Source organism: Brienomyrus brachyistius, chromosome 15 (assembly GCF_023856365.1).
Source record: "Brienomyrus brachyistius isolate T26 chromosome 15, BBRACH_0.4, whole genome shotgun sequence".
NCBI lineage: Eukaryota > Metazoa > Chordata > Actinopteri > Osteoglossiformes > Mormyridae > Brienomyrus > Brienomyrus brachyistius.
In genome coordinates this window covers 4,527,066-4,553,487 of record NC_064547.1, presented here as the reverse complement: position 1 = coordinate 4,553,487, position 26,422 = coordinate 4,527,066, and the positions used below count along the sequence as shown (strand labels likewise).

At 43.1% G+C, this 26,422-nt stretch overlaps 3 protein-coding genes and 1 long non-coding RNA gene across 6 annotated transcripts in view; 2 read left to right on the top strand and 2 right to left on the bottom strand.

Annotated features, from left to right (window-relative positions):
• sema6bb (sema domain, transmembrane domain (TM), and cytoplasmic domain, (semaphorin) 6Bb) overlaps positions 1-3,649 on the bottom strand; it is a 73,531-nt gene extending 69,882 nt beyond the window's left edge. Inside the window, exon 1 of the mRNA XM_048976324.1 lies at positions 3,523-3,649. The gene's annotated coding sequence lies outside the window, so the exon portion shown is untranslated. The remainder of the gene's footprint in view (positions 1-3,522) is intronic.
• plin3 (perilipin 3) lies at positions 1,038-14,195 on the top strand. Its single transcript, XM_048976325.1, has 8 exons — positions 1,038-1,092; positions 3,551-3,624; positions 8,218-8,413; positions 9,015-9,097; positions 9,725-9,968; positions 11,903-12,237; positions 12,760-12,975; positions 13,738-14,195. The coding sequence occupies exons 2-8, from the start codon at positions 3,553-3,555 to the stop codon at positions 13,861-13,863; spliced, it is 1,272 nt and encodes a 423-aa protein (XP_048832282.1). The 5' UTR covers positions 1,038-1,092; positions 3,551-3,552; the 3' UTR covers positions 13,864-14,195.
• On the bottom strand, positions 3,870-7,441 carry LOC125708640 (uncharacterized). Of its 3 annotated transcripts, XR_007382522.1 has the most exons (5): positions 7,317-7,440; positions 7,164-7,234; positions 4,875-5,043; positions 4,575-4,737; positions 3,870-4,006 (listed from the first exon to the last, which is right to left on the bottom strand). It is a non-coding gene; the product is annotated as an uncharacterized LOC125708640 (long non-coding RNA). The 3 variants fall into 3 exon arrangements; XR_007382520.1 differs by lacking the exon at positions 7,164-7,234 and having other exon boundaries at positions 7,317-7,441; XR_007382521.1 differs by having other exon boundaries at positions 7,164-7,410.
• A 2,364-nt stretch (positions 14,196-16,559) lies between the features above and the next one.
• On the top strand, positions 16,560-25,424 carry zgc:77486 (uncharacterized protein LOC405808 homolog). Its single transcript, XM_048976241.1, has 6 exons — positions 16,560-16,791; positions 18,460-18,663; positions 18,986-19,091; positions 19,255-19,370; positions 20,565-20,672; positions 22,052-25,424. The coding sequence occupies exons 2-6, from the start codon at positions 18,504-18,506 to the stop codon at positions 22,198-22,200; spliced, it is 639 nt and encodes a 212-aa protein (XP_048832198.1). The 5' UTR covers positions 16,560-16,791; positions 18,460-18,503; the 3' UTR covers positions 22,201-25,424.
• The last annotated feature ends 998 nt before the right edge of the window (positions 25,425-26,422 follow it).

The following is a 26,422-nucleotide window of genomic DNA, read 5'->3' as shown; positions in this document are numbered from 1 at the left end:
ATCAGCCATTTAGCCATTGACACCCACATTAACTTGTGGTTATGTGGAGATGGACACCACTGTTCTTTCCAGAGAATCGATTCTTTTAAGTTCCATCAATTGAAAACAACAAATCGTTCAGAATTGTCCAGTCATTCGTTCCCACATAATCCCTACGATTTTTTTTCCCTCCCGATGAGGGCTGGGGGTCCCTTTCATGTTTAATAAAGTACTGTTAAAGCAATTTCAAAAGTATTTATTAATTTTTGTAACTTAAATTAACATAATATTACTTTGTTGCACATATCTAATCATATATATAACGGTAACGTTGACATATTTAAATTATCTTCTGCGGAACTGCTCGGGATAGGATAATGGATGAACAGAATAATGGATTTCGTTCATTTTCAATTTTCGTTCAAAAAGAGTGAGACTGAGATTTCGAGTTTAGATTCTCAGACAACGTGCCACAATAACAATGTTTGCTCTTCATTGTAGCTGTATTTATAAGTTGACTAATGTTTATGTATTTTTTCAATACAATTTTATTTGCATACCGCATTTTCATATTACATTGTCTCAAAACGCTTTACAATATCCTTGCCCAATGCCCCCAGAGAGCAAGCCAGAGGCGACAGTGGCAAGGAAAAATTCCCTGCAGTAGATTTCAAACGAACCTTCCAGAAATAAATTTCACCATATTTTTCCAGGTACAAGAGTAGCGTAGCTGCATAATTGTATCTTAATACTGCATATACACTTAAGTTAAATTTATGTCTTACTATGGAACTCAACATATTTGCCGAGTACAACCTGCAGTTACACTTATGAAGTTCTGCTCATCCCACTCCGATGTAAATCTCCTAAAGTTGGATGACGCCTGTCTGTAAACTTTAGTTCTCTCTCAATTACTTGTTGACATGCACTCCGTAAAGTGATTAAGAGTCGTTACGATGAGTCAGACTTTTTATTATTTGTCCAGCCATTCCTGCATCTGGGCTCTTATTCACCGCCTGCCTCTTTAATAACCAGCGCAATCGCGTACTCCCAGGGTAAAGTATAAAACTTGCAACTTCCGTAACTTTCCGTTCCTCCGTAGATCTCGGCGCGGTAAGTGTGCAAATCGGCTTTCCAGAGCAAGGAAGGGAAACTCATGCAGGCTCCTTTTGGTGATAATTGCGTGCAATTTGACGTGTGCAACTCTCCGGCAAATCCTTTTTAAACTTTATTTCCCTTTTTGAATAACTTATCGAGGCCTATAGCACTGATTACGTATAATGTTACATATAGTAGCGCCTATTATTAGAGTATTATTCTTATTGACAAACACGAAGCAGTTAAGAATAACAATGTCAAAAGGACAACTGAAAGTATCATGTAGTACTATGTGTCATTGTTACCGTAGTTTCCGGGCACAGCTGCTGCTGTAACATTGTTTCGGTGGCATTTCTCACGATTCACAGTCGTACTTTGACATCTGCGCTTTCATTTGGGTGAATAGCCGTAATATCAAAGAGCAGGTGTCCGTGCTGGATGTACTATGGACTTAAAGATAATCTCTTCTGTCTCCTTTTAACAAAACATAGGTGGGTATCCCCGCGGCCGTTTAAATCACATTTTTAATCCCTAGTTTGTTAAATTATTTGGTATAGGTAATCGTTAAAACGTTTTGATCTCTCTGTGACCTTTACCCTGGAAAGAAGTTCATGGCTGAGACATTTCCCAAACCACAATGTGAATCAAGGGCGTAGATTTGGGTATGGATAGTGGGAAGAGTCTTTACCCGTCTGGGAGTACCGTGTGTGTTTAGGGGCGCAACGGCTTCGGGGCTGGTTTGTTCCTTACCAGTGTCGAACTCTATGCCTTTTATGTGAGTAGTTTTATATTAGTTTAATTTTAGTTGTGAGGCGTGGCACATGGTGAAAGAGGTGACAAAGTTCTATTTTTTTTTTTTTGGCGTTAAGCAGTATTTATTGTGCCTACTGTGCTACTCTGTTTGGGAAAACATTTCTGCAAAATACAAGCAAACTGTGAATAAATTTGTATTTAAGATTTAGGGCGAGGGTTCATATACCTGTGTTAAGAGCAGAATTACAAATCTCCCTTATGACTAGTGCATTTTAAATATGTTGAACCTATTTCTTTTAGAAGTTGCTAAGCTAGTAACACTATCCAAAAATCGATCTAAAGCTCTTAACCAGATGGCTTTCATTAACAATTCTGTGCTTATGTACTTTAATTGCTTGTAGGCATTTTGTACTTATCAGCATTTGTACATTGATCTTCAAGTTCCAGATGATCTTAACCACTGTTATCTGCATTCCAATAAGATAACATGCTTTAGGTAACTTAATCTGAGCGCTTTTAATGGGCCAGTATGTGGTTTATCTTTACTGGTCAGATTATTGAGTTTGTTACTGTCGTATTATCTCAAAAGCAAACAAACCTTCTTCCTAATCCTTAATTTTTTAGTAAGAGTTTTGAAGCAAAATAAAATAATTTAATATGGATTCATAATAAAAGATGATGAAGGTGTTTGTTTGTTAATTTGCTTCTTTTTTGGGAAGGAAGGGGGGGGGGGGTCTGCCGATTTTGGAGTTGGTTTGTCCCTACCCATACACAGTTAAACCCCTGGCTGAAACATAACCGCTACATTATTATTTTGCCAGAAAGCTGTCTTCATGCAGAAATGTCCCGTGTTGGGTTTGCCATGTCTCCAGTGCTCCGGTGGCATGGAAGGCCACGAGATCACCTCCGACTCATGTCTGCCAAATCAGTGTTCATGCCAACAAGCATGAGGTGTTCACCCTGCAGCAATCAAGGGGCTCGTAGATTAGTGCCAATGCACAACACATGAAGAAATGCTTTTTTTCTTGGGAAATGCTTTCTGAATTGAAGGCCAATGCCTGCAACTGTTTCCAAGACATTCAAATGTAGAAGGATGGTTTAGTAGGATTAGCTTTATTAGTAGTTCATGTATTTTAGTGTGATGTACATCAGATTAGCAGGTATTCCTCATTACTGTTGTATTATAAAGTATGACTCAGTGAAATTGTGTTAGTCGTGATGGCCTATGCTGTAATTCAGGATCTTGTTCCTGTTCATCTCTCTTCTGCCTAGTGTGCCCCCTTCAGGACTGGAGGACCACAGGGTGATTAGTATTAAACAAATGTAATTTTAAGTGTGGTTTAGACCCGATATCGGTGCTGGTTTCTTGCCAGTAAATATGATGATTAATGATGATTGTTTCCTTTATTTGACACAGTGACTGGAAATAGGTGTGTGAATTAAGTCACTGGCACTTCTAAAAAAATTAGTGGATCTCCTTTTGGTGTTGTATTTTTAGGGGAAAATAGATATTTCATACTGTTAATTATTTACTGATTATTTATAGAGATGTGACCTTTCAGAAGTTGAGTTTAACGCCTCTGTTTGAGCGAAAAAAAACTGTATTTTGAGCAATAGACTCCTGAGTAAAGGCGACGGGCTGCATAAAACTGCTTTTACTCAGCAGAGAGTTTGCCTGACAAGGCTGTCTACCTGTCCCCTGTCGCGCTGCCCTCCCCAGGCATGGCTGACTTTGCGAGCAGCAGCGATGAGGTCATCGCCGCCACAGGGAAGCCGAGTGCCGTGGAGCAGCAGGTAAGACGCGCCAGCTCAGTCATGCCACTGGCCTGCAGAACATCCCGCATGTTTCTGGTTCAGCTCCAAGCCCCAGCTCTAGTCATCTCACACACAACTCTTATACTTTTATTCCAGAGATATATTAGCCGGAGGTTTTGGGTGACCTTGGAGCCCCAGAAATTCTTTTTCTTACCTGTATTCTCCTCTCCTTTACTGTCTAGCTTCTTGTGACTCAGGTTATGACTCAGAGGTCAGGTCAGGTGCATTACTCAGAGTTATAGTAATAAAGCAGTCTTAGAGTTCCCTGCCCAGCCCTCTGAGCAGGGGCGTGGCTTTCGGTGGGTAAGGGGCGTGGCTTTCGGTGGGCAGGGTGTGAGCTGTGCCCTCTCAAACGGATTGCCTGTCACCCAACAAAGATAAAATTTAGGTACACTGTAAAACAATTTCACTGTAAATTTACAGCATGATACTGGCAGCAGAGTTGCCAGCCATTTTCTGTATTTTTACAGCAAACACAGTATTTGATATTTACAATACTGTAATTACAAAATACAGAATGTTGCTGTAGAAGTGTAATATTTACAGTAATACTGTAATATAAAACAGTACATTGCTGCAATTTTATAGAATTATGCTGTGTTGCATACTGCAAATGTCTCTTTTCAGAAGCAATATTTTTTGCATACCTCAATTGAGAAAATGAAGAAAACTTACTACTTAAACATTTATTTTTTAGAATGCTGTTTAAAATGCAGTTTACATTTTATCATCTTTAAACTATGTTTAGGTATCTTTAACATAATTTTCTTTCACTGAGCACAATACAGCTATGTTTATCTATCCTTCAATCTATCATTCACTTAGCATGGTATAGTGATTCAGAATTTAAACAAAATGATACAACAAAACAAAGGACAGCACAACCATGCTAAGTGAACTGGAAAAAGAAAATCGTGTCCTTTATATACCTCACACAAAATCCCATTCAAAGTCCATCAACTTTCGAAGCAGTGAGGAAACATGAGGATTCACAGAACTGTTCTTTTCTGGACTACTTTGCCAGTCTTTCTGGATACCACTTTTCCCTGCTTGGCTTAGGATCCCCGTTCTGGGTTGATGTCGATGAAGCGCCTGAAGTTAAAAAGAGACAAAAGGTACAGTTTAAAATAAACGGTTTAAAACAACATTTAAAAACTTAAAAAACAATGCACACACAAGTTACATTCCGTAACTTCTGCATAACTTGTGTATGCATCACATTCTCTCACCTTTGCACAAACTCAAGGGTGCATGCGGCGGCTTCTTGATATCGGAGGTTAAAGTTGTGATATGATGTAAATAGAGCTGAGAGTCCAGATGTAAAGCTGACTTGTACTCCCTCACAGACAATCTGACATTCAATGCTTAGCGTCCACTTCTGGTTGCTTAGAGTCTGTCCTGAAAAAGAAAAAAAACAATACATGTCACTTTCAGTGTCATTTACTTGACCGTATTATACAACCATTTGAGGATACTTAGCAATTAACATTTTGATTATTCTAGAATAGCGTTGCAACAGTATGCCCATTTAATGGTTTACCTTTGTATAAAAATACCAGTGAGATGGCACATATCAACTTTCAATAGAGGTTGACTCTACTGCATGAAAACAATGACACATTAAAATATTATAAATTCACATTGAAAGAAACATTTTAATTGAGATGCCTTTCAATCCCAGTTAAGATGGAACAGTCATTTGCCTTGCTCTTTTGGTTTGAAGTAAGTTTGAAGCCTTTACTAAATTAAGTACCCAGGTGCTAGCACTTCTGGGAACATAGAATCCAATAAATTTTGCAATTCATCATCATCATCATCGGAACCCTTTATTGCTGATGCAATATACCATGGCACCAGTCACAAGTACCGGTGAAGAGCAGGCCATCCACCGACCTTACATATACACAGACATCACAGTAGGGGGAAGACCGGCCGGGAGACAGGGGAAGTGAGAAGAATAGAAACAAGATAACATGGTGGGAAAGGAGGAGAATAAAAAAACACCCCCCAGAATGCACTCCAGTAGGGAGTACATTGTGGGAACCGAAAAAAACACCTCAGCAACATAAGCACATGGGCACTACACCTTACATAAAAATGACACGACTTGCAACGGGTAGCGGAAGGGGGTGTGGAGGTGACCCAGCAGAGACAGACAGCCATCCGGTCCTGCTGCCATAGAAACGGCGCTGGTCAGACCCGCCTGTCCACGCTGGGGGTATGAAGCGGCGGAGGCGTGGGATGGGGGGAGGGTAAGTCCTTGGGATTGGGGGAGAGGAATGCAAGAGAGTCTCACTGCCTTGTTCTTCTGGGGGAGTTGTTAGTTCCAGCAGCAGCCTTGGCCAAGGCCAGTGCCGATATGGGGGAGCCAAATACTTGATAGAATAAGGTTGTTTGGGTTTCCATGCGGGGAGCTGAAATTTCCAGCTCCTCTAATGTCCACGCTGATCTCCGCCATCCAATAATTTTTGCAAAGCTGTTAGCTTCTCCACGATGTTATCCAGTTTGCGATCCATCTGCACAGTCTGAGTGCTAACAGCTCTGCCCACTCCATCAATCATTCCGGCCAGCCTAGTGGGGCTTTGAGAGGCTGTCACCGTCTTCTTCAATCTGTGATAAACCAGGGCAATGCCTAATCCAATCAGCATAATACCTGTAATCATGGTTCCGAATAAGTAAATGTCTTCAATGTCCTCCACGGAAAGAGCTGCCAGGCACACGACCCTCCACCGCTCCCATCCGTCCATCGTGTAGCCAGCTGCGTACGTTCCTGCAGGACAGTCAGGTTCCCCCGACCCTAGGCTTCTCGTCGAGAAGATGGTGTCAATTGCGTTGAGAGACCAGCTGATCAAATCCATAATTTTCCGTAGTTTGGAGAGCAGGGCTGAGAGAGTCTCTTCACAGACACAGTATAAGACAGTAGACTAGACGAGACGAGAGGAGCGAAGCAGGGAAGATAAGGGGAGGGAGAGGGTAAGAAGTGCGACCGCCTCCGATGAGAGCCAAACGAGAAGTTTAACGAGAAATTAAGAAGTTTCAAAGCATACCACTTCATGTCGACGTTAAAGAGCATTAACATTGTGATCTAACATGACATAATTCAATGTGGACATTGATCTCTTTTTGAATTACCTCTGTATTACATGTCTACCTTAAAAGATGCCACATTGGAAGTTTTAATTTTTACAGTGTAGTTATGTCATTATCAACGTATTTACTCAAATTAACTTTAGCTTACCTAGATTTTAAAGTTTAATGATATGTTCTAACGTCGCGTCGCGCTTGACGACAGATATAATTCTAGACATGCAAGATTAAGAATGACGACCACACTTGTGTGAAGGTAACCACCGATTTATTCGAAGAGCATAGCCGGCTAAATGTTAGCAGAGCAACATTTTTGTTTAGCACGGCTAACAAACGATAACCGTATGCTCGTCAAAATGCCCCTAATAATAAAACTGTCTAAATTGGAAAAGAATACTTTCAAAATGAAGGTAATATTTTCTTGGTCGTACTTTTTGGCGACTGCCCACCAACTTTTTTCACCACGTCAGACTCAAGAGCTTCACGGTTAACCAACGTAATCCTGTTCCGAAATGGGGAAAAAATAACATAGAAGCACATCCTTCGAAAAGGGAGTATTTTAAACTACGTCGAATTTAAATTACCGTTACATTAGACGTTTACACGGTCAGCTCCAGCGCGAAGAAATCGGTCGAAAAGTGAGTATGTTAAACTACGTCGAATTTACTTTCCGTTACATTAGACGTCAGCTCGAGCGCGAAGAAAAATCAATCCCAGAATGCTTTGAGTTTACAGCACATTGCTGTATCTGAAATGGATCGGCTTGAAAACACAGGTGTGCTGTAGATTTACAGCCTTTCTGTAAAAAGTGTAGTATTTTACTGTGTTATGAAAATACAGTAGGGGCGGCATGGTGGTGCAGTAGTTAGCACTGTTGCCTCACACCTCTGGGACCTGGGTTCGAGTCTCCGCCTGGGTCATATGTGTATGGAGTTTGCATGTTCTCCCCATGTCGTCGTGGGGTTTCCTCCGGGTACTCCATTTTCCCCCCCACAGTCCAAAAACATGCTGAGGCTAATTGGACTTACTAAATTGCCCCTAGGTGTGCATGTGTGAGTGAATGGTGCGTGAGTGTGCCCTGTGATGGGCTGGCCCCCCATCCTGCCCTCGTGCGACCTAGTAGGATAAGCGGTTTGGAAAATGGATGGATGGATGAAAATACAGTAAAATACTGTAGCTAAATTTACAGCAATTGGTTACAGTGTAGTCATTAGTAATTTAAGAGTCTCCTTGGGACCCCTCCTTCTCCCATATGAGAGAAAATATGATTCAGTGCTACCACTAACCCCCTGGAAAACCTTTACCATTGCCATCCTCCAGGGGGTGCCCTCAAACATATAACACAATTCAAGCTCTTGTATCCAGCCAGCATACCCATGTGCCCTCCCTGGGTTTCTATATTGGTATCGCCACCACCTCAGAGTCTCTGGAACGTGTGACGAATGCAGGATCCGGCGTTTACCCTTTGCCACTGTGCCCCTGCAGAGCGTGGTGTCCCGTGCGGGCAGCCTGCCCCTGGTCAGCTCCACCTGTGAGGCAGTGCTGGGTGCCTACAGCACCACCAAGGACAATGTTCCCCTGCTGCGTGGGGTTGCGAACGTGGCGGAGAGTGGGGTCCGTACCCTGGGTGCGGCCGTCGCCACCGGCTCCAAACCCCTGCTGGACATGCTGGAGTCTGAGAGTAAGTGCCAGGAAAAGCTGTGGATGTGGGCGGGGCAAAGCTGGGGAATGGGGCGGGGCAACGAAATTACTGCAAAAGAGGGACGTGGCCCTGCACTGTGCCATCTGCATTCCACAGGTCATTTTCTTTCATCAACATAGAAATAAGATGGATGTATTACTTGCATCACTTTGAATAAAATATCTGCAAAACAAATATTATATTAAATTCAGTTTGGGGGTTGGCGCCCCATCCTGACTTGTTCCCTGCCTTGCTCCCCTAACCTCCGCGACAGGCTCCAAACCCCCACAACCCTGAATAGGACAAGCGAGCATAGAAAATAGATGGATAGATACACTTTATTTTTATTTAATGCCTTTCACAAAACAGTTGCCCTAAGGCCCTGGATAGAAGTGTGTGGCAATCGATTATTCCAGTCCATTAAACATAGATGTATTCAACTGGTTTCCAAAATGCTTTATTTAGCACAGATTGGCAGTGCTTTCTCTGGCTGAAGAATGCCTGCTTATGCTCTGTTTTGGTGGTTTTGTAAAAGATTAAATGTGCGTGACCTGTGAATGCCCCTCTCCATTCTCTCTCTGTCTCACCTGGCCTGGTCCAGTCGCCGTGGTAAACAGTTACGCCATGAAGGGGCTAGACAAGGTGGAGCAAAGCTTTCCCATCCTGCAGCAGCCCGCCGACAAGGTAACGACCCGGCGACTCATGTAGACTGTCCCAGCAGCTGCTGTCCAAGGGCAGGGCTGACACTATTTGTATGGCATGTGTTTGTGTGATGGGTGACATCATCAGTAACAACGGGGGAATCCCACAGGTGTTTCCTGTGACTGTATATAGCAGACGATTGTGGAGATTGTTTTTTTTTTTTTTTTTTTTTTTTTTTTCTTTTGTACATCCATCTGTTTGTCCAGTTCATCCAAAGGGTGCAAGGCAGGGGAGCGCACACACGCGCACGCACAGACACACACACATGCGCGCACACACGCCACCTCACCATCCTTTGTCTGCTGCATTACTTTTAATATTTAAGACATTGATACCGACTTTTTATCCCGTTTGTCCCCTGGTGTGTGTCCTATGATCCTTGAAATAGGCTACATGCTCACTGCAGTTCAGTCCTAGCTAAGTGGTTATGAAGATGGATGGTTGGATGTCCACACATTACTGACCTTTGTGAGTTTAGTTGTTGCTAACTGCATGCACAGAGCCCTTTGTGCAGAGTTACGTGTAAAGGAGTGACGTGGGTCTCTCTGGGTTCATGTTTGGGTTAGTGTGACTAACTCTGACCTACTGGGACTGATTGGGTTTCCACAGCTGGTGTCGGACACGGTGGGGATGGTGTGCCAGTCTGTGTCTGGGGCAAAGGAGGCGATGACGGGGGCGGTGAAGGCTGCGGTGACGGGGGGCGTGGATCTGACCCGAGCCGCCGTCAGTGGGGGCATCAGCACGGTGCTGGGGTCCCGCGTGGGCCAGATGGTGAGCAGCGGGGTGGGACTCGCCATCAGCCACTCGGAGGACTGGGTGGAACAGAACTTGCCCATAAGCGAGAAGGAGCTGGGTGAGTGAGAACTGGGCATAGCTGGGTCCGGAAGTGGGAGGGGCCAAGACGGGGTCATGTGATACTACCCTGCCGGGTGATTGGCACCAAATGATATTAACAAAATAGTTACTGTTTTGTTTGAAACATATTTCACAATTTAAGGTTAATAAGCAGTGGCACATGTGGTGTTATTGCTGTTATTGCTGCCAGTCCTTAGGTTTTATCACCTGAAACAAAACTAGTCTAAGAATGATGATAATCGCCATTTTTCACTACCACACATTTTGTTGACCTGGTTAAATGATAACACGTTCATTTTTAATTAGGCCAACATATTGAGAGAATTTGTTACTAATATACATGTATGTTCTGACCCAAAATCGGATGCATACTGCTTCATTGACTAGTTTAATTATGGATCTCAGAAAATATAATCATAAAAGTATTGTAGAGGTCTGTGATGTGATGATCGCTGAAATCGTTTCAGTTCAATTCAGTGATTTTTATATGGCACCTTATACAAGAAAGTAACCCCAAGGCACTTTACACGGGTGTCTTGTGATACATTCCTGCATCATTTCCTGCTTTATAAACTCTGGCCACTTTATAATTGATACTTAATTTCCCTATAGGGGATCAATAATCTTTACGCCTCCCTCAACTTGCTCTTTGTGTAGTAAGTTGACCGCGAAGGGCTGCCATCTGCAGCGGCGCCCAGGGAGCTGGGGGTTAAGGGCCTTGCTCAAGGACCCGCAGACGTGCTGAGGCTGGGTTCGAACCTGCGACCTTCTGATTACAAGGACACAGGCTTAGCCCACTGAGCCACACGCTGCTATTAAGTAGACCAGCAGTTTAAGGTGAACAGCCTGCCCTAACAAACAGCAAATCCTGCGTTAGCGACTCTGTATGTGCAGCAAACAGCCAGGATCTAGACCAGCGTTTCCCAATCCAGTCCTCCGGGACCCCCAGCTGCTCCACATTTTTGCTCCCTCCCAGCTCCCAGCCAGACAGTCCACATTTTTGCTCCCTCGCAGCTCCTAATAGGAGCAAAAATGTGGATTGTCTGGGGGTCTTCAAAGACCAGGTTGGAAAACATTATCCGATCAGTTAATGTTCAACTAAGCATTAGAATGACGCATGATGGAAGATGCATAACCTAAGCCGTTTCCAATGAGGTGTGATTGCTGGTGCCAGATGTGGTGATTATTGCATCTCCAACAGCCACTCGACTGGGATTTTCACTCCTGCAGTGGCTCGAATTTACAGAGGATGGTGTGATGAGCAACACGTATCCAATTAGCAGTTCTGTGGGTGAAACGGCATTGGGTAATGCTTTACATTAACTGCACCTACATAATGCCTTCATAATGCATTCATAACACATTCATAAGCAGTATGTAAGTATACCTTAACATGCTTACTTACCTTAGCAGCTTTAATATGCATTAATAACAAACATATGATTATAATGTTTGTTATGAATGTAAATTAAAGCTGTTAAGGTATGTTAGGTCGTTAAAAGTATACCTACATGCTGCTTATGAATGTTCTATGAATGCATTATGAAGGTGCAGTTAATGTAAAGCATTACCCACCATTGTTAATGATCAGAGGAGAATGGACAGGCTCCTTAAAGGTAACAGGAGCACCATGGGTGTCTAGATAGCAGCTCAGTGTAACAGTGGGGTGCAGAAATGCTTCTCTGCACTCGCAGTTTGTCTATCCTTAAAGCAAAAGACCTAACAGTCCTCCCCAGTATGAGCTCTGTGTACCCAGTCGAGTGGCCGCCGGTGCATCTTCCTCAATTGAAGCTGGTGCCCGCTGGCAGTGTCCTTGCATCCAGAGAATATTCTGGCAGTGTGGGGCTTTCTGGGTGTGTCTGTGTCCTCTGAAGTTTTTCAAGGGGATTGTTGAGGTAGGGGGGGGCCTGATTCCTGTCTTGCGCAACACAGCTGCTCTGGCTGAGCCCCCCCCGGCAGAGGAGGCCCAGGCCCTGGAGAACTGCTCCTCCTCCAGCCCCAGCTATTTTGTCCGCTTGGGCATGCTGTCATCCAAGGTGCGGGACCGCGCGCTGGAGCAGTCAGTGGGCAGGGCCCGGCGAGCCCGCGACACCACACATACCGCCCTCAGCCAGATAGCCAGCACCCTGGACCTGCTGGAAGGCTCGCGGTCCGCCCTGGCCTCTGCCGGCAGCCAGCTGGTGGGGGCACGGGAGCAGCTGCTGCAGCGCTGGGCAGAGTGGCAGGAGGGGCGAGGGGTGACGGAGAGCGCCAAGGAGCAGGGGGAGGTAGGAGAGCCCCTAGGAGCCGCCCTCTAATCGGCTTAGCGTCACCCACGTCAGCATAATCATTCTGTAAATATGGCCAGAAAGGTTTAGGTGTGCCTGAAATGGAGGCAGGGCAAGTAGAGCATTGTTCAAAAAAACCCAAGGTTGTAGGTTCAAATCTCAGGGTGCACATACAAATTGTAACCCTCCCTTGGACTGTAAGTACTAAGCTTTGGATAAAAGCAACAGATAGATAAATGAAATAGATTAATAGCCTGATGCTAAGTCATGCCCCCCAGCCCCACCACACACACAAAGGTTATAGGTTCAAATCCCAGGGAGCACATGTATATTGTAACCCTCCCTCCTACAGCAAGTACTAAGCTTTGGATAAAAGCATCATGTAGATAAATGAAACAGATGAACAGCCTGATGCTAAGACCCCCCCCCCCCCCCCCAGCCTCCATGGTTTTGGAGCGATACGGGACTCGAGTGCATCACCAAGTGCGCACTGACCATGTCCCTCATGTGCATGCCCCGCAGCTGGAGTCACGCGTGCTCTCCATGGTGCGGGGTCTGAGTGTGCAGGTGCGCACGGCATGTGCCGGTGTGGTGTCCAGTGCGCAGGGCCTCCCCAGTGCCGTGCAGGAGCAGCTGTCCAGCGCGAGGCGCGCCGCCGACGAGCTGCACTCCTCCCTCCGTGACACCAGCGTCCTCTCCCCCCCGCTCCTGGAGCAGAGCCGCCAGCAGCTGACTCAGGTAATAATGGGCTGAGTCATTCCTGCTATCTGCTCAAATGTAGCTAGGCAACGTTATTATTATTATTGTGTCTTTTTTTTATGTTAATGCAGCCTAAGGGATGTTGTCCATAAAACACAGATTGTGTTTCCTTTCTCGGGCAGTTTTCCAGCAAACTCTAAAAACCGAAGAGTGATTTTTGTTCTGGAAACTGATGTTTTTCCTCCAGGTCCTGAAGTGAATTCTTACTGCTATTTTGTTTTAAAAACGGCCATTATGTTACATTACTGACGATTGGCCAGACCATCCCCATCTACCATCATGAACTGCTTGTGACATTAGGATGCAGTTAGTTAAATGCGAATATAACAATCTGTGCTGCTTCTTGGAGAAGTACAGTGTCAAGGATGTATGAAGAGCTTAATTTCTCTACTCCTCTGCATTGTCCTGTGGCTAAAATGCACGTATCTCCAAACCCATATTAATAATGGTAGCAAACAACGGAGCTCCTGTTTTTGTTATACAATACTGGGTGGCCCCCTAGAGCTTTGGGGCTTCATTGCTTTTATCCAGGTTCTAGTCATTAATCACTAGGTGTGACGCCTTCATTTTTGTAAAACGTGACTCAGGGATGCCATACGTCGAATGCTTCATTATTACATCTATGGCAGCAATATCCGACTGAATGAACAAGTAAAGGCATTGACTTGTAGGTGGGTTCAGGTGCCAGATCAATCAGGTAGTCGTGTCATGTTAATCTGTGCTGCATTTACCTTTTTACAGATTCGGAAGTCTCTAGATGGCGTTGTGGAGTATTTTCTTCACAATACGCCTCTCAATTGGTTAGTCGGGCCCTTTGCTCCTCTCATCGCGGAGAAGGCCGAGGAGGTGCAGCAGGGGGAGGACTGACACCCACCTATTCCGGACTTCTATGTTTCCCCTTTTGGAGGGGGGGGGGACGAGTCTTCTCTTGGCAGATAAATGCATCGGGGTCACTTTCAATATCGAGGGCGTCAGCTGGTTTTGTAGGCCAAGATGTAATAATTTATGCTGAGGCAAACGGTAAAAAATATGCACAGGAGGATATTCGGCAGAGCGCTGGATCATTTTTAAGCCAGGCTTCACACTGCGGTGGCCGGGGATGGCTTTTCTGCAGATGTATACTGCTGTTTGTCTTTCTATGTGGTGTATTTCAGCAAAGATTTATGAGCAAACCTACAATAAAAAGGCACTTAAAACTATTCACCTGGAATTTAAGCATGTTTCTTTGGCCCTTAAGACCTTTAATTATATAATATGTATTACATATGCCGTGGTCCTCAGCTGGTTCGGTCTCAGGACTCATCATTACTTGCTCAGTAAATCGCTACTCAGATTCACAGTAAAAGCTGTCGAGGGGGGTGGAGGCGGTAAAAGTTGTTGAATGGTTCAAACCGCACACATCGCGACCCAGTGAAATACCCCCTGGCATAAAGGATTTTTACATTTTAAAGGAAATCATAAAATTAAAAAAAGCTGATTAACAAGTACTCCCCCCACCCCCCCTTCCGTGTGCTGCCACACACAACCCCCCTGAGGGGGGGTTACAGTCACAAAGACTGCATTGTGTGAATCGTGTGTTTGCCCGTGTCAAATGTAGCTTCGCAAAATGCATTCGCTCAATTTGCAGACCGTATCTTACTAAACGCATCTCGGTCCTCTGAATGTACGAAGAAAAAAATTTAGCATGGCACAAAAACAGTGAAATCCATTTTCTTGGTAGCAGATTTCGCACAACATTCATTATATGATTCTCTTTGGCTTGATACAAACACTAGCATAAAAGAGATTTTTTTTTTAAGGTATGAGTGTCCTTACTGGCAGGAATGAGTTTTTTTTCATCCATTTCTCATTTTCAGTCAGGTATACTATTCTTTGGTTTAGTTATGCTTTTGTTATATTTACAGATATCTTTTTGAGGGAAAGTATCGCTTATTTTTTATCTTGCTGTGTGTGCTGCCTAACCTGACAACGTAACTAATATCAATGTTGCAGGGACCTCGTGCTCTTGTATCAGTCCGCATTACACTGACATCGCAATTCCAAAATCTCATCTGTCCATTGTTGACTCCAAACCTACAATCAGTCCAAATTATTTTTTTTAATCGTATACATTTAAAGCAGCCTGTCTATTAACGGCATTTGTTGTCTTTAGATTTAAATTTTAAATTCTGGGTTCTTGCTCTGAAAGGATCATCGATGCAACATGTGGCACTAAAACCGCAATAAATGTGTTACCACTACTTGCATTTCTCAGAGCCTTACTTATTTCCTAACCTCTTCAGTCAGCAGATATACCGTATTTCCTAAGTCATGTAGGCTGTAAAATTCTTGGTTTCAGTTCCACTGCAATTGAAATTTCAGCATTTCACTCGCGTGCCATGCCTGATTTTGTTGCAACCATTTCTTAGAATAAAACATCACATAAAATTCAAAACGTTGCTATTATTTCAGCTGTACCGAGTATTTCTTAGTTTACGTTGAATGTTAATTGGTAAGCATTAACTTTTAACCAATAAACAATGTGTGTATAAGCATCGTCCATCAAAGAACCCTGTACTTCCAAACTGACACTCCAGTGAAAGTATACTGTAAAATGCCAACAAGTATATCGACAAAGCCAGTGACCCTATTGTTAATCGTGCACAGTTCTACATGCCGAGGAGCCAGGGACCTTGCTGCTCAGCTCATAACTTAAACTACGAAGGATCCTTGTTCTGAGCTGGCGCTGTACGCACTAAGGGGCATAGCATGTACCAGGAACCCGGGTGGTCAGCTCGCAGCACTTACGCTGGGGAGAGGCACCTCACCTGCCTGAAATGGGGTCAGAAATAAATCCATAACTTAATTACAAAATATAATTGTCAAATGATTGCTGCCCTAGTTCCTGAACACACGTTGCCATTTTCTTCAACTTGCTGTGCATTGCTTCATCCCTGTATAGCAGCCAACTACACGATTGTATTGCTGGTACTTTTCCAAAAGAAGCACAAACTTGCCTCCCTCGTTAGATAACATATACTATATTATAAGAACGAACAATTTATAATGAAACAACCCCCGTACATATTAAAATAACGTCTTTCTCGCGCAAATAGACGCTTTTTAGTTCATATACGTCACGATAAAAGAATCCTCTAAGAATATAGCAAAAAATGAAGTTCCTAATCAGGCTGTATGTGCCAAATCATATGAATTGTTATGAAAATATAAAACGGTATCGATTCACTATCTGCGGAGTAAAAATGTCGGTTTTTGTCCGTTCGTTTATAATGAATGAACTTAGCTGGGATGTTAAATCAATATACTACAGTTTTTGATTTTTCATAAGGTGGGTGGATTGCGATGGATCTGATTTATAGTGGTTTGATGAAGGCAAGAAGGCAGGTTTACAGAACGAATCGGGCCCCTGATCTGGAGGCACCCCGAATGTTTGGGGATCCCGAGATCCGGGACTGGACACCTCCTACACCTCCCCCCCCCCCAAGAAAGTCGGAAGTGCCGGCCGATTTGGTTTGGACTGAGCTGACTGATATATAAAAAAAGGCCGTCAGTCTGCTGGATGTCGTCACTTCCGCTCGTTACATTATCGCCAAGGTCCCCGGCTATCGGCCGTAGCCGACCAGCTAAACAGCCGCAAAGGACGGCAGCGCCGCCAGCGCCGTGTTTAAAGACCAGCAGCCCCCGAAATCTGTCCTTTTCCCCGTGTGAGAAGCCGCTTGTGTCGCCGGTATCTACGTTTGTTTCCTGAGAGGAGGACGGCCCTCAAATACCAAAGCAAATTGCGGGCAAAACCTGGTATGTATGAGCTAGCCTAGCGCGCTAGGTGTAACGGTTTAACCGTTTTACAGTTATTAATATTTTATCTGCTTGGCGTAGCCTATTTAAATTATTGCGTAGTATATTTACCCTTTTCCTATCCGTTTTTAACCCACACTCGTGTTTAGGGGATTTGAAATTTAAGGTTTCAACTTGTTAGCTCGCTACGGAGCCGCACGAATTCCGATGTAGCTGTCGGACCGGAGTGGGGCGGCTGGCTGCTCGGGTAATTACACGTAGGCTTTGTTTGTGCCTTACGCCAGTATTGGCACTAAATTAGTATCGGCTAGTTATTAATTCGAATCAGTATGTTATATGTCGAGTTGATGTCGACGTGATTGTTTTATCACCCCCCCCCAAGTAATGTTCCTCACTGTTTCGGCACTGAAATCGAAAACGGGGCAGTCAGAACTGGCTCCAATTAACAGCCCAGCGAGGGCTAACAAAGCCTTTCCCGTATCTAGATACGACAGTCTTTCGATACATTTTGTCTTTGGGAACGACGATCGTGCCTTTTATGGGTGACTCCGGTAACTGGGTAGGTGGCGATCGCTGGACGAGGAGTTGTTCATCTGGTTTGTTAAGAGGAAATGTGTGTCTAGAGGCGCAGGCCCCGAACAGCCCCGGACTACAGTAATGGCCCGATGTTAGTCGTTTTTTCCGTAACTGCACGAAGCCCACCCCCACCTAACCAGTTAATAGGGTAGATTACGGGGAGCCGTGTTTACAATGCACGATGTGTTGGTTACGTGTAAGCACAAGAATGTAACTCTATACGGGATTTGACTTTAAGTAGGATGTGTTTTTTCCCCCTCCTATCGTTCAACATACAAATGTATCATGGAGCGTTGTTTTGAGAAACTGATTAATATTCCAGTTTTATTATTTACTAATAAAGGTCGGTCAGCCATAAAGCTTTTGAAACTAGGTGTATCGGTGATGACGAATGAAACTTCTGCTCCTGGGTCTTAAACCTGTGACTTAGTTCAAAAATCTTGTTTGACCACGGCGGTATATGCTGCTTAGCTGCTGCCTAGAGACTGAGGACGTTCATGTATCTGCGTGTGTTCATAATTCAACTTTTTAATAGCTGAGTAATGCAGCTGGAGAAATCTGATGTTTAACTTTTTTTTTCACCAGGGAAATTTTTGTGCATATAGTAGCAAGTACATAGAGCATAGACGATCAAGCATGTAGTACAAGGCAGAACTGGTTCAAGGACAGTACACATAGTGCGAACACGTGTGGGGAAAATATATGCATATATACATAAAGAATGCATAATATACAAATAAGGTCCTGAAAGAATATTCACTGAAACATTCTTAAGCTTTTAGCTGAACAGCAGGGATTTCCATAACACCACCCTTCAGTTTTATGGAATTGTAAATAAATGCAGTCACCTGTTTCTGCAGTATACTGTACAACTGAGAAGAAAAGATTGTTTGGCAATAAGATGTCACCTTGTGTCAAGGGTTGAGCAATTAAACGTGTATATTGAGAATTATAAAAATGTTTTCAACCTGAAACGATGTCATCTCTGCAGATAAATGTTCCATTTTTTTCCCCACCAAGAATTTTTTCATTGCAACAATCATTTGTCAGTTTCAGCTTTGTATTAATTTAAATGTCACCTGCTTCTTCCAGAGCTGCAGCCCCATTCCCCTACCCCGCCCCATCAGTCAAAGAGCATGGCTCAGGAGACCAATCAGACACAGGTGCCAATGCTGTGCACTACAGGATGTGGCTTCTATGGTAGTCCTCGCACCAGTGGTATGTGTTCAGTCTGCTACAAGGAGCACCTTCAGAGGCAGCAGGGTGGTGGCCGTACAAGCCCCCCTGGAGAGAAAGGTGAGACTGCCCCCGCCCCCATTGGCAAATGCTATACCACCATGACTCTTTGGTGATTGCTATTCCTTCTGCTTTACCTTTTATTATTACCATCCATGCTTGCTGTTATTAATGTTGGTATTGTTGGTCGTTTTTGTTCTTCGTATTATGATTATTTATTATTCTTTTAAATTGTGGTTTTTGTATGTGTATGTTACTGGACGTCTAAGTTTCCCACTGGATCAACAAACTATCTATCTAAAATCCTTTCTTTGTAAATAAATCATGTTGGTGCTATGTCTTATGTCTTATGACATTGCTGTTTTTTTAACCTTATGCACAGCTGCTACGCCACCTGCAGGATCTTCTGATGGCATTGGCTTTTCTGTGGAAAGTGTCCCAGATCCCAGTACTGACGAGGCTGCCCAGTCTGAAGAAAGGACATCGAGGTTTGTGGAGAAAGACCTTCTTTTGTGTTTGTAAAGCAGATTTGAAGACACTCTGTCAGGTGCACCTCTTTAAAATGTGTAGGTTGTGGAGTAATGCTACATAGCAAACATAAAACAGATTTTGTGTGCTTGTCCTCAAACTGCTGGTTTGTCCTGGTATCAGCTCCCCCAGTCCAGTTACGCAGCAGATGACGGCTATGAGCATCAGCCAGGAGAGTGCAGCTGCTGACTCTGACCGGGCTGAGGAAGAGGAGGAGGAAGGTTCATCCACTCCCAAAGGTAATGGTTGCATTTTGCATTGAAGTTATTGCAGCATCTTCATTTCTCTTTGGTCATCTTTGTATGTCTATTGACGGAAAATAATCAGCAAAATAATGTACGTTTGACAACTCATATTCTTCTGGGTTAGGTTTAGTGCACTCGCACAACATTAACCCCTGGTGTGTACATTCTTCCATTTTCTAATCATAAGCTTTTTATGAATTCTCAGTGAAGTGAATAACTTGCATTAAGGATTTTTACATTTGCACATTTTGGCGAGGTATTTCAGTTGGAGAGAAACACATTTTTATTGTTGCACATGTAGTTTCTTGGACGTTGCAATTCATTTTCTTTAATATAGCGCCTTTCGCAACAGTCATCCCCCCCCAAGGCACTTTACATGGGTGTGTTGTGGTACATTACAACATCAAGACAGGTTTGAAGCATTAAGTACTAAAACAGACTGGATTTTATATTTAGACAACCTTATAACAGCTGGTTCAGTTCACCTCTTTGCAGCTTCAGTTGAAACTCTGCTGTTTATTTGAATAATGACCATAATTTTTAGAAGTTAACAAGAAAAGTATAAACGGAATTCCCAGCTATGTTCACTATAGTAAGTATCTTCCAATTTTCCATGTTGAGCGTACTTGAGTTGCAAGTAACGTGTTTAACCTTTTGTATAAATTTTTACTCTGCGTAGTGGTTTCCAAAGGTACCTTTATTTTTATCTCTGTCATGGTGCCTGTAATATAATTTCCCTTTGGGAATGTAGGGCACTTATCTTGATTTATTTTTTGCATGATGCTCTTAAATGCACCATGCAAACACTCGTATTGTTCCTGCATGATACTGTCATGGTCTCAAAATGGTTTATGCTATTAGGAAATCGGGTCGTCATGAAGGATCCAGACATGATGTATTTGTTTGCCCATTTTATCTAAACTTGTTCTGCAAGATTGTGAAATTGAGTTGAGGGTGACAAAGCATGAGGTGTCATTTTGTAATTCCCTTTGATTGCTGCCTTTTTGTTAAGGCTTGGTCTAGAAACGTTGTCATGGTTACTTTCTTGACCTTTGCAGTTTTGGATGTCGTGAAACATTCTCATAACTGTCATGAGATATTTGCAAATGAACTTGTACGTCTTCAGATCATGTGAAGCTTTTTGTTGTCATTGGTGCTTTATCAGAGGTTTACTGTGGATGTTATCAGGTCCGGCCCTGGAAGCAACACTGGCTTCTTCAGATGGAGATCAGACCCCTGATAAGAGTAAGAAGAAGAACCGCTGCTTCACCTGTCGGAAGAAAGTGGGACTCACAGGTACGACTCAGCTAGTCGGGTGTGTCAGGAGCTTGGGGTTTATTTCAGGACCAAACTGCTGCTGTTTTAAAGGGGCTCTGTTATGCTCTTCTAGTTTTTTCCTTCCCTTTAGTATGTTATATACCTTTTATGTGTATGAAAATGGTCTGCAAAGGGAGTAACATTCACCACAAAAACACCTAGTTGGAATTCTACTCCTTGCTTCCGTGACATAGTGAGGTCGCCTCGTAACATAATCCTTACTGGCCACCTACCTGCAAGGATCTGTCTGCTGACTACAAGACAGAGGTGGAACGTGTAGGGCAAGCTGACCAATTGGAGTACGCTGGGCTCATCGGGGGTGAGGCATAAAGCTCTGTCAGTGTGTTTCAGATAGACAGTGAATTGAGGAAAATGTGTTTTGGAACATTGGAGCATGCAAATGTATTCTAGTAGACCCCAAAAATAAATTTATGAACAGTGAAAATGAGCATGATAGGGCCCCTTTAAGGAAACGGCATTAAACATTGGAATCAATGGCCATGTGTTAAAGTAATACAGAAGAATCATTGTATTCTGCAAATGCTGATATTGAGGGAAGTAGGCAAGATTTTAAATTTAAGCACTTTTATTGTCATTGTGTAACACAAAGAACTTTTATGACAACCCCAAGGTGCATTAATAAATGCAAAATAAAGCTTACAGTAATAAAAAACAAATGTCAAAGTATTTACCAAGATGCCATATACAATATTGAATCTTCAGATTATTTCTACCTATAGCAGAATAACCAGAACACACATTGTCACACCAGTGTAGAGCGACATAAATTATTCACGTATTGCACATTATTAATAAACAGTACACAGTGTATTGCGCATCCAGCATTACTTATTATGTGTATTCAGTGTGATTCTCAGACTCGGGGTTCAGAGTTCAGCAGGTTTATGGTTGTTGGGGGCGGGGATGGTTATTTATAGTCTGTATATGTATAAATTGATCTTAAGCTCCATCCTGATGGGGGGGCGCTCAAACAAAGTATATCCAGGATGAGTGATGTCTGATGTCATTGATGACGTCATCAGTCCAGTAGAGGTCCTTCATGTTGACGTCTCCCAGAAACTTGGAGCTAGAGACACCTGTGCTGTGGTTTGGCCTTTTTAGTAGCTCTGAAGTCCACAATAACTTCTTTGGTCGTCTTGATGTTTAAGACCAAGTTGTTGGTGTGGCACCACGCTTTCAGGCTCTGAACCACCACCTTATATGCAGCTTCATCACTGTCTGATACGAGTCCAGTCACAGTGCTATCACTGACTTGTGGGTTGATAATAGGTTTGCATGCAGTGCTGATCTCAGTCTGTTCATAAAATGTACACTTTGGCACTCTCTCGTTTTTATAGGCTTCGACTGCCGTTGTGGGAACCAGTTCTGCGCCATCCATCGTTACTCTGACAAACACGACTGCCCCTATGACTATCGAGGAGCTGCCGCAGCCCGTATTCGCAAGGAGAACCCTGTAGTGGTGGCCGAGAAGATCCAGAAGTTGTGAGAAGGGAGATGGAGAGTCCCTAGAAACGCAGGCTCAGAACAAATGACATGCAGTGCCGGATGAAATGACTTTCTTCACTTGTACTCTGTAGGGCAAGGAGGGTGGGGCTTGAATTAGATTCCACTGAGTGCTTGCATATTTGCCATCTTCCTTATAAGTGATGGTGCGAGTTGCCCAGTGGCTGGTTTGTATGTTTTTGTTCTCCTTTGAGAGAGAGCAAAATGCTAATGTTGCGTTTGGAAGGTATCTGATACTGCTTTGTGGGGGGTGGGGCATTTTTATTTTTAACCCTTTTTCTGAACTTTTGAAGTGTGTGTGTGGTTTTGTATTTCCCCCCAAAATGTTAGGTAAATGTGCTTGAAATTCACCTAAGAGGCAGGAGCAGCTTTGGCAAACGGTTAAATAGCGATCTGTGGGAATGAGACGTGAGGCACAGTTAGCAGTAAATGCAGTATTGGGGTAAACCAAGGATGGTATTTTCCCCAAGTGAATGGACTCTGCACTATTAGCGCTCTGATGTACGAGGATTCCCCCCCTTTAAAATACATGATCTTAACCTTTATCATACTGAAATAACCTTTTAAGAGGTGGAGGCTGTGAAATTGTGAAGAGGTGATTGAGTTTTTCTTTTTCCGTGTGTATGACACCAGAAGATCTATATTAATATATTGTAGCTAGCTTTTTTTGTGTGTGTGATTGCATTCTATTTATTTTCTTTTTGATTGGTTTTTATTGAAAGATTGCCAGCATTGCGGCTGAATCATGAGGTTTGTGCTTTTGACCTTTTTGGATTATGCATTTTTGATTATATATCCAACAAGAGAATACAATTTATTATGTAATGGAGTAGAGTCCTGTTAATGCAATATCCAGTTTATGGACAAGGGTAGTTCATTAGGTAGAAGTTGAATTGATCTGCTATGTACTTTGGGTGAGCAGAATTCCTGCATAGGCCAGATACTTTCAGAATTACTTTTCACATTTCTAGTGATGGTACATTAAACTGAAGTGTGAGGTGTTAAGCTATACACACTTGTCCATTGCTGCAAGAGGTAGTTCATAGTTTGAGCTGCGCTAATGGCTGAAAAACAGGTTCTACTGTCAGAGAGTTGATAAAGAACTGGTCTATGATCACCAAGCAGCTCCCAAGAGGAAACATCTCATCTTAATTTTCTTTTGGTGAAGAAAATCCATTTTGTATGTGAAATTGTACTGGACTCAAATCATGACATAAAGCAGTAATGATGACAATATCTATATACCCTGTACATTTGAAGAGAAAGCGTCATTACTTGGACACAAACTAATTTCCCAGAAATTAACATTCACTGATAGGCTGCCTGGATGCACATGCAACATTAACACAGTGTATTGAGCGGTAACATGTATTATTGAACCCTGAATTAATGGGACTCTATTTCAGATGTAAATACCATAAGGTTACTATTAGTATAATCTCGTATGTAGAATTTTCAGATGTGTGAAAGAAGGGTTACATATTTATTTGGTGTGTGCACAGTGTTTGCCATTGCTTGGTTGCAGCTGGTTTTTATTCTAGTGAGAGTGCGCATCGGCACTGCTGGGATTTAGCGCCCCCCCCCACTGGCAGGCCGTGCTTCTGTCCTTGAGTTCTGGTGGCATCAGTCAAAGGGCTGAGACCTAACTTGTATGACGGCATTGAAATTCCCCCTGACTCCCAGTGACTTTGCTTCTTCAGTGCTGCTTGGCAAACACAGACAGATGCACATCGGTTTGTTTGACATTTCAGTATGGCTTCTGTTTGCTAAGTGTCTTCAGGTTCTACTTATTATACTGTTGAACTGACCTCCAGGTTGAATATGCTTCAAGTCTCTGTTGCAGATGGTAAGCAACTTTGCCCCTTTTTTAAAAAATTTTTGCACCATGCAATTTCTTAACCACACCTCACATTGAAACACATTGAATCCCAGTTAATGCAGATGATGCTGAATGTGTGCTATATATTAAATTTTGTAAGGTGTGACATTTTGAGGCATTTTAAAATGGAGATTTACACATCCCCCCCTCTGATTTACTCTTCCTGTGTTAAATACCCTGTGATTTTTTTTATTTTTTATTTTTTCCCCTTTCTGGTCTTATGATGGCTTCCTCACATCCACCTTTTGTACACAAAATTAAGGCTTTGTTTTTATGGACCTAAACCTCTTGCAGAATGGCCAGGTGAATTTTTTTGGAAGTACTGGCATTTGTCTTCACAAGGTGATATTGACGACTATTCTGAGCCAGCTGTCATTCATATTGATTATGGAAGGAAAAAGTTCTTGCTGTGTGTCAGGCAGTAAGTGGGGCAATTTTTCTGTTTTGCAGTTTGGTTTTTGCACAAGACGGTTGAATGTCTTGTGTAGCCTGAAAATGAGTGCGAATGCAATGAGCTTCGGAAACGAGCCCTGACATTACTTGGACAACATGTATGTTTGTGAGCTTCTCTCCTGTTTTAAGGGGATACATGCTACATGTGATTAACCTTCCACAGAGCCTGATTTACTTTAGCCTCTGATAATGAGGCCGGTTGCTCCAAAAGGTGGCTGGGTGTCTTGGCATGGTTGTGAGGTCTGTAGTACATGGTGACAATCTTTCATACAAAGTGAAGCATGACCTGACACTGGCCCTCTGGATGGGGCCAGTGTTTTTCTCCAGAAGCCGAAGCAGCACCCCATTACATCGTGCCGTTTCTTTGAAATACCAGCAGCCATGTTTTGGTAACTTACATACTCTACTGTGGTAGTTCACACTGGCTACAGGAGCCAGGGAATTGTATTTGGCAATACACAGTCAAATATGATTTTGGTCCCTGCTTTTTGCTAAGGAAACTGGTTGCCCACCTGGTTCATTCACCGTCCTCGGCAGGGCAGAGTTATGACGAATGAGTAGAGGTCTCTTTCCATAACTGCAATTGGCTTGATCTCCTCCTATAGCCTGGTAACGGCTAGTTGGAAGTGTGCAGTAGTAAATGGAATGGCTGCGTTATGACCACAGCATGATCGGTGAAGGAAGAAGTCGCTGGATTCGTTTCAGGGCAAGGAGCTGCCTGGCAGGACGTCCCAGCAGTCAGAGCGCCTTGGTTATTCAAAATACCAGTCAGCCATGTTAGACATTTTACCAGGTAACACTTTGTTTTTATAACCTTTAGGATTGTATGGTGTGTCCAAGTATGTTTAAAACAATAAAACAAAGTTTATTTTAAATGTATATATTGTCGGTTTAATAAGACCCCGCTATTTTCTTACGGGTGGGTTCCTCTTCTGAATTTCTATAAATTACCTTCTTCTGGATCTTGCATTAATCACACCTGCTAAAGTTGGTGATAATTGTATGCTGTCTACATACAAAAAAACACATTTATCATTGGCCTACAGCTATTGTAAGATTATGCCAAATTGGTTGGGAGCAGCATGTAGGTTGGTGCGTTAAACCCCGCACCCGTGATCAGAGGGTTACTGGTTTAAATCTGGCATTGGCAAAATAGTTATGGCTGTGGGCCCTTGAGTGAGGCCCTTAACCCCCAGCTCCATGGGTGTTGCTTGAGTGCTGCTGTTTGCTGCCAAGCTTGCTCTCACCTATGAGTGTTATGGATAGGGTAGGGCAAAAAGTGATTTCGTCCATAGGGATCATCATAGTGTTATTTCTGTAGGCTGCACATTTTCCAAAGTGCATTATTGAAATCAAAAAGGGCTGAATAAACTCAGAATAAAGTTGGTATTCAATCAAGTGACCGGGACATTAAATACAAGACCAGGATTAGCCACACCTGCCCTATACCACTTCAGAAATGTTCTATAGCTTCCTTAGTGTCTCTGGGGGAATCTATAATCTGTGTCATCTGTTGAGCAGGGAGCTTGATAATTAGTTGCTTCCAAAAACATTCCTCCTGTTAAGGGAGCTTGAACTGCATATCAGTGCACACTGTTCTGACCTTCTAGTGAATTATGTGAATTCTTTCGAGGAAATGAATTACACCCATACTGAACTGCAAACTGCTTTGTTCAGAGTTCACTCCTCTGTTCATCCCTGCACATATCTTCACACTGCAGTGAAACCCATGTTCCAGTACCAGCTGTTTGTACTTCTTGTTTTACTTTTGGTTTCGCTCGTTTATCAATAATTGTGATGGACATGAAGTCTCACATAAATGTCATCTCAAATCCTAGTCATCTCCCTTGATCTCAATTTTTACTGCTTTCAG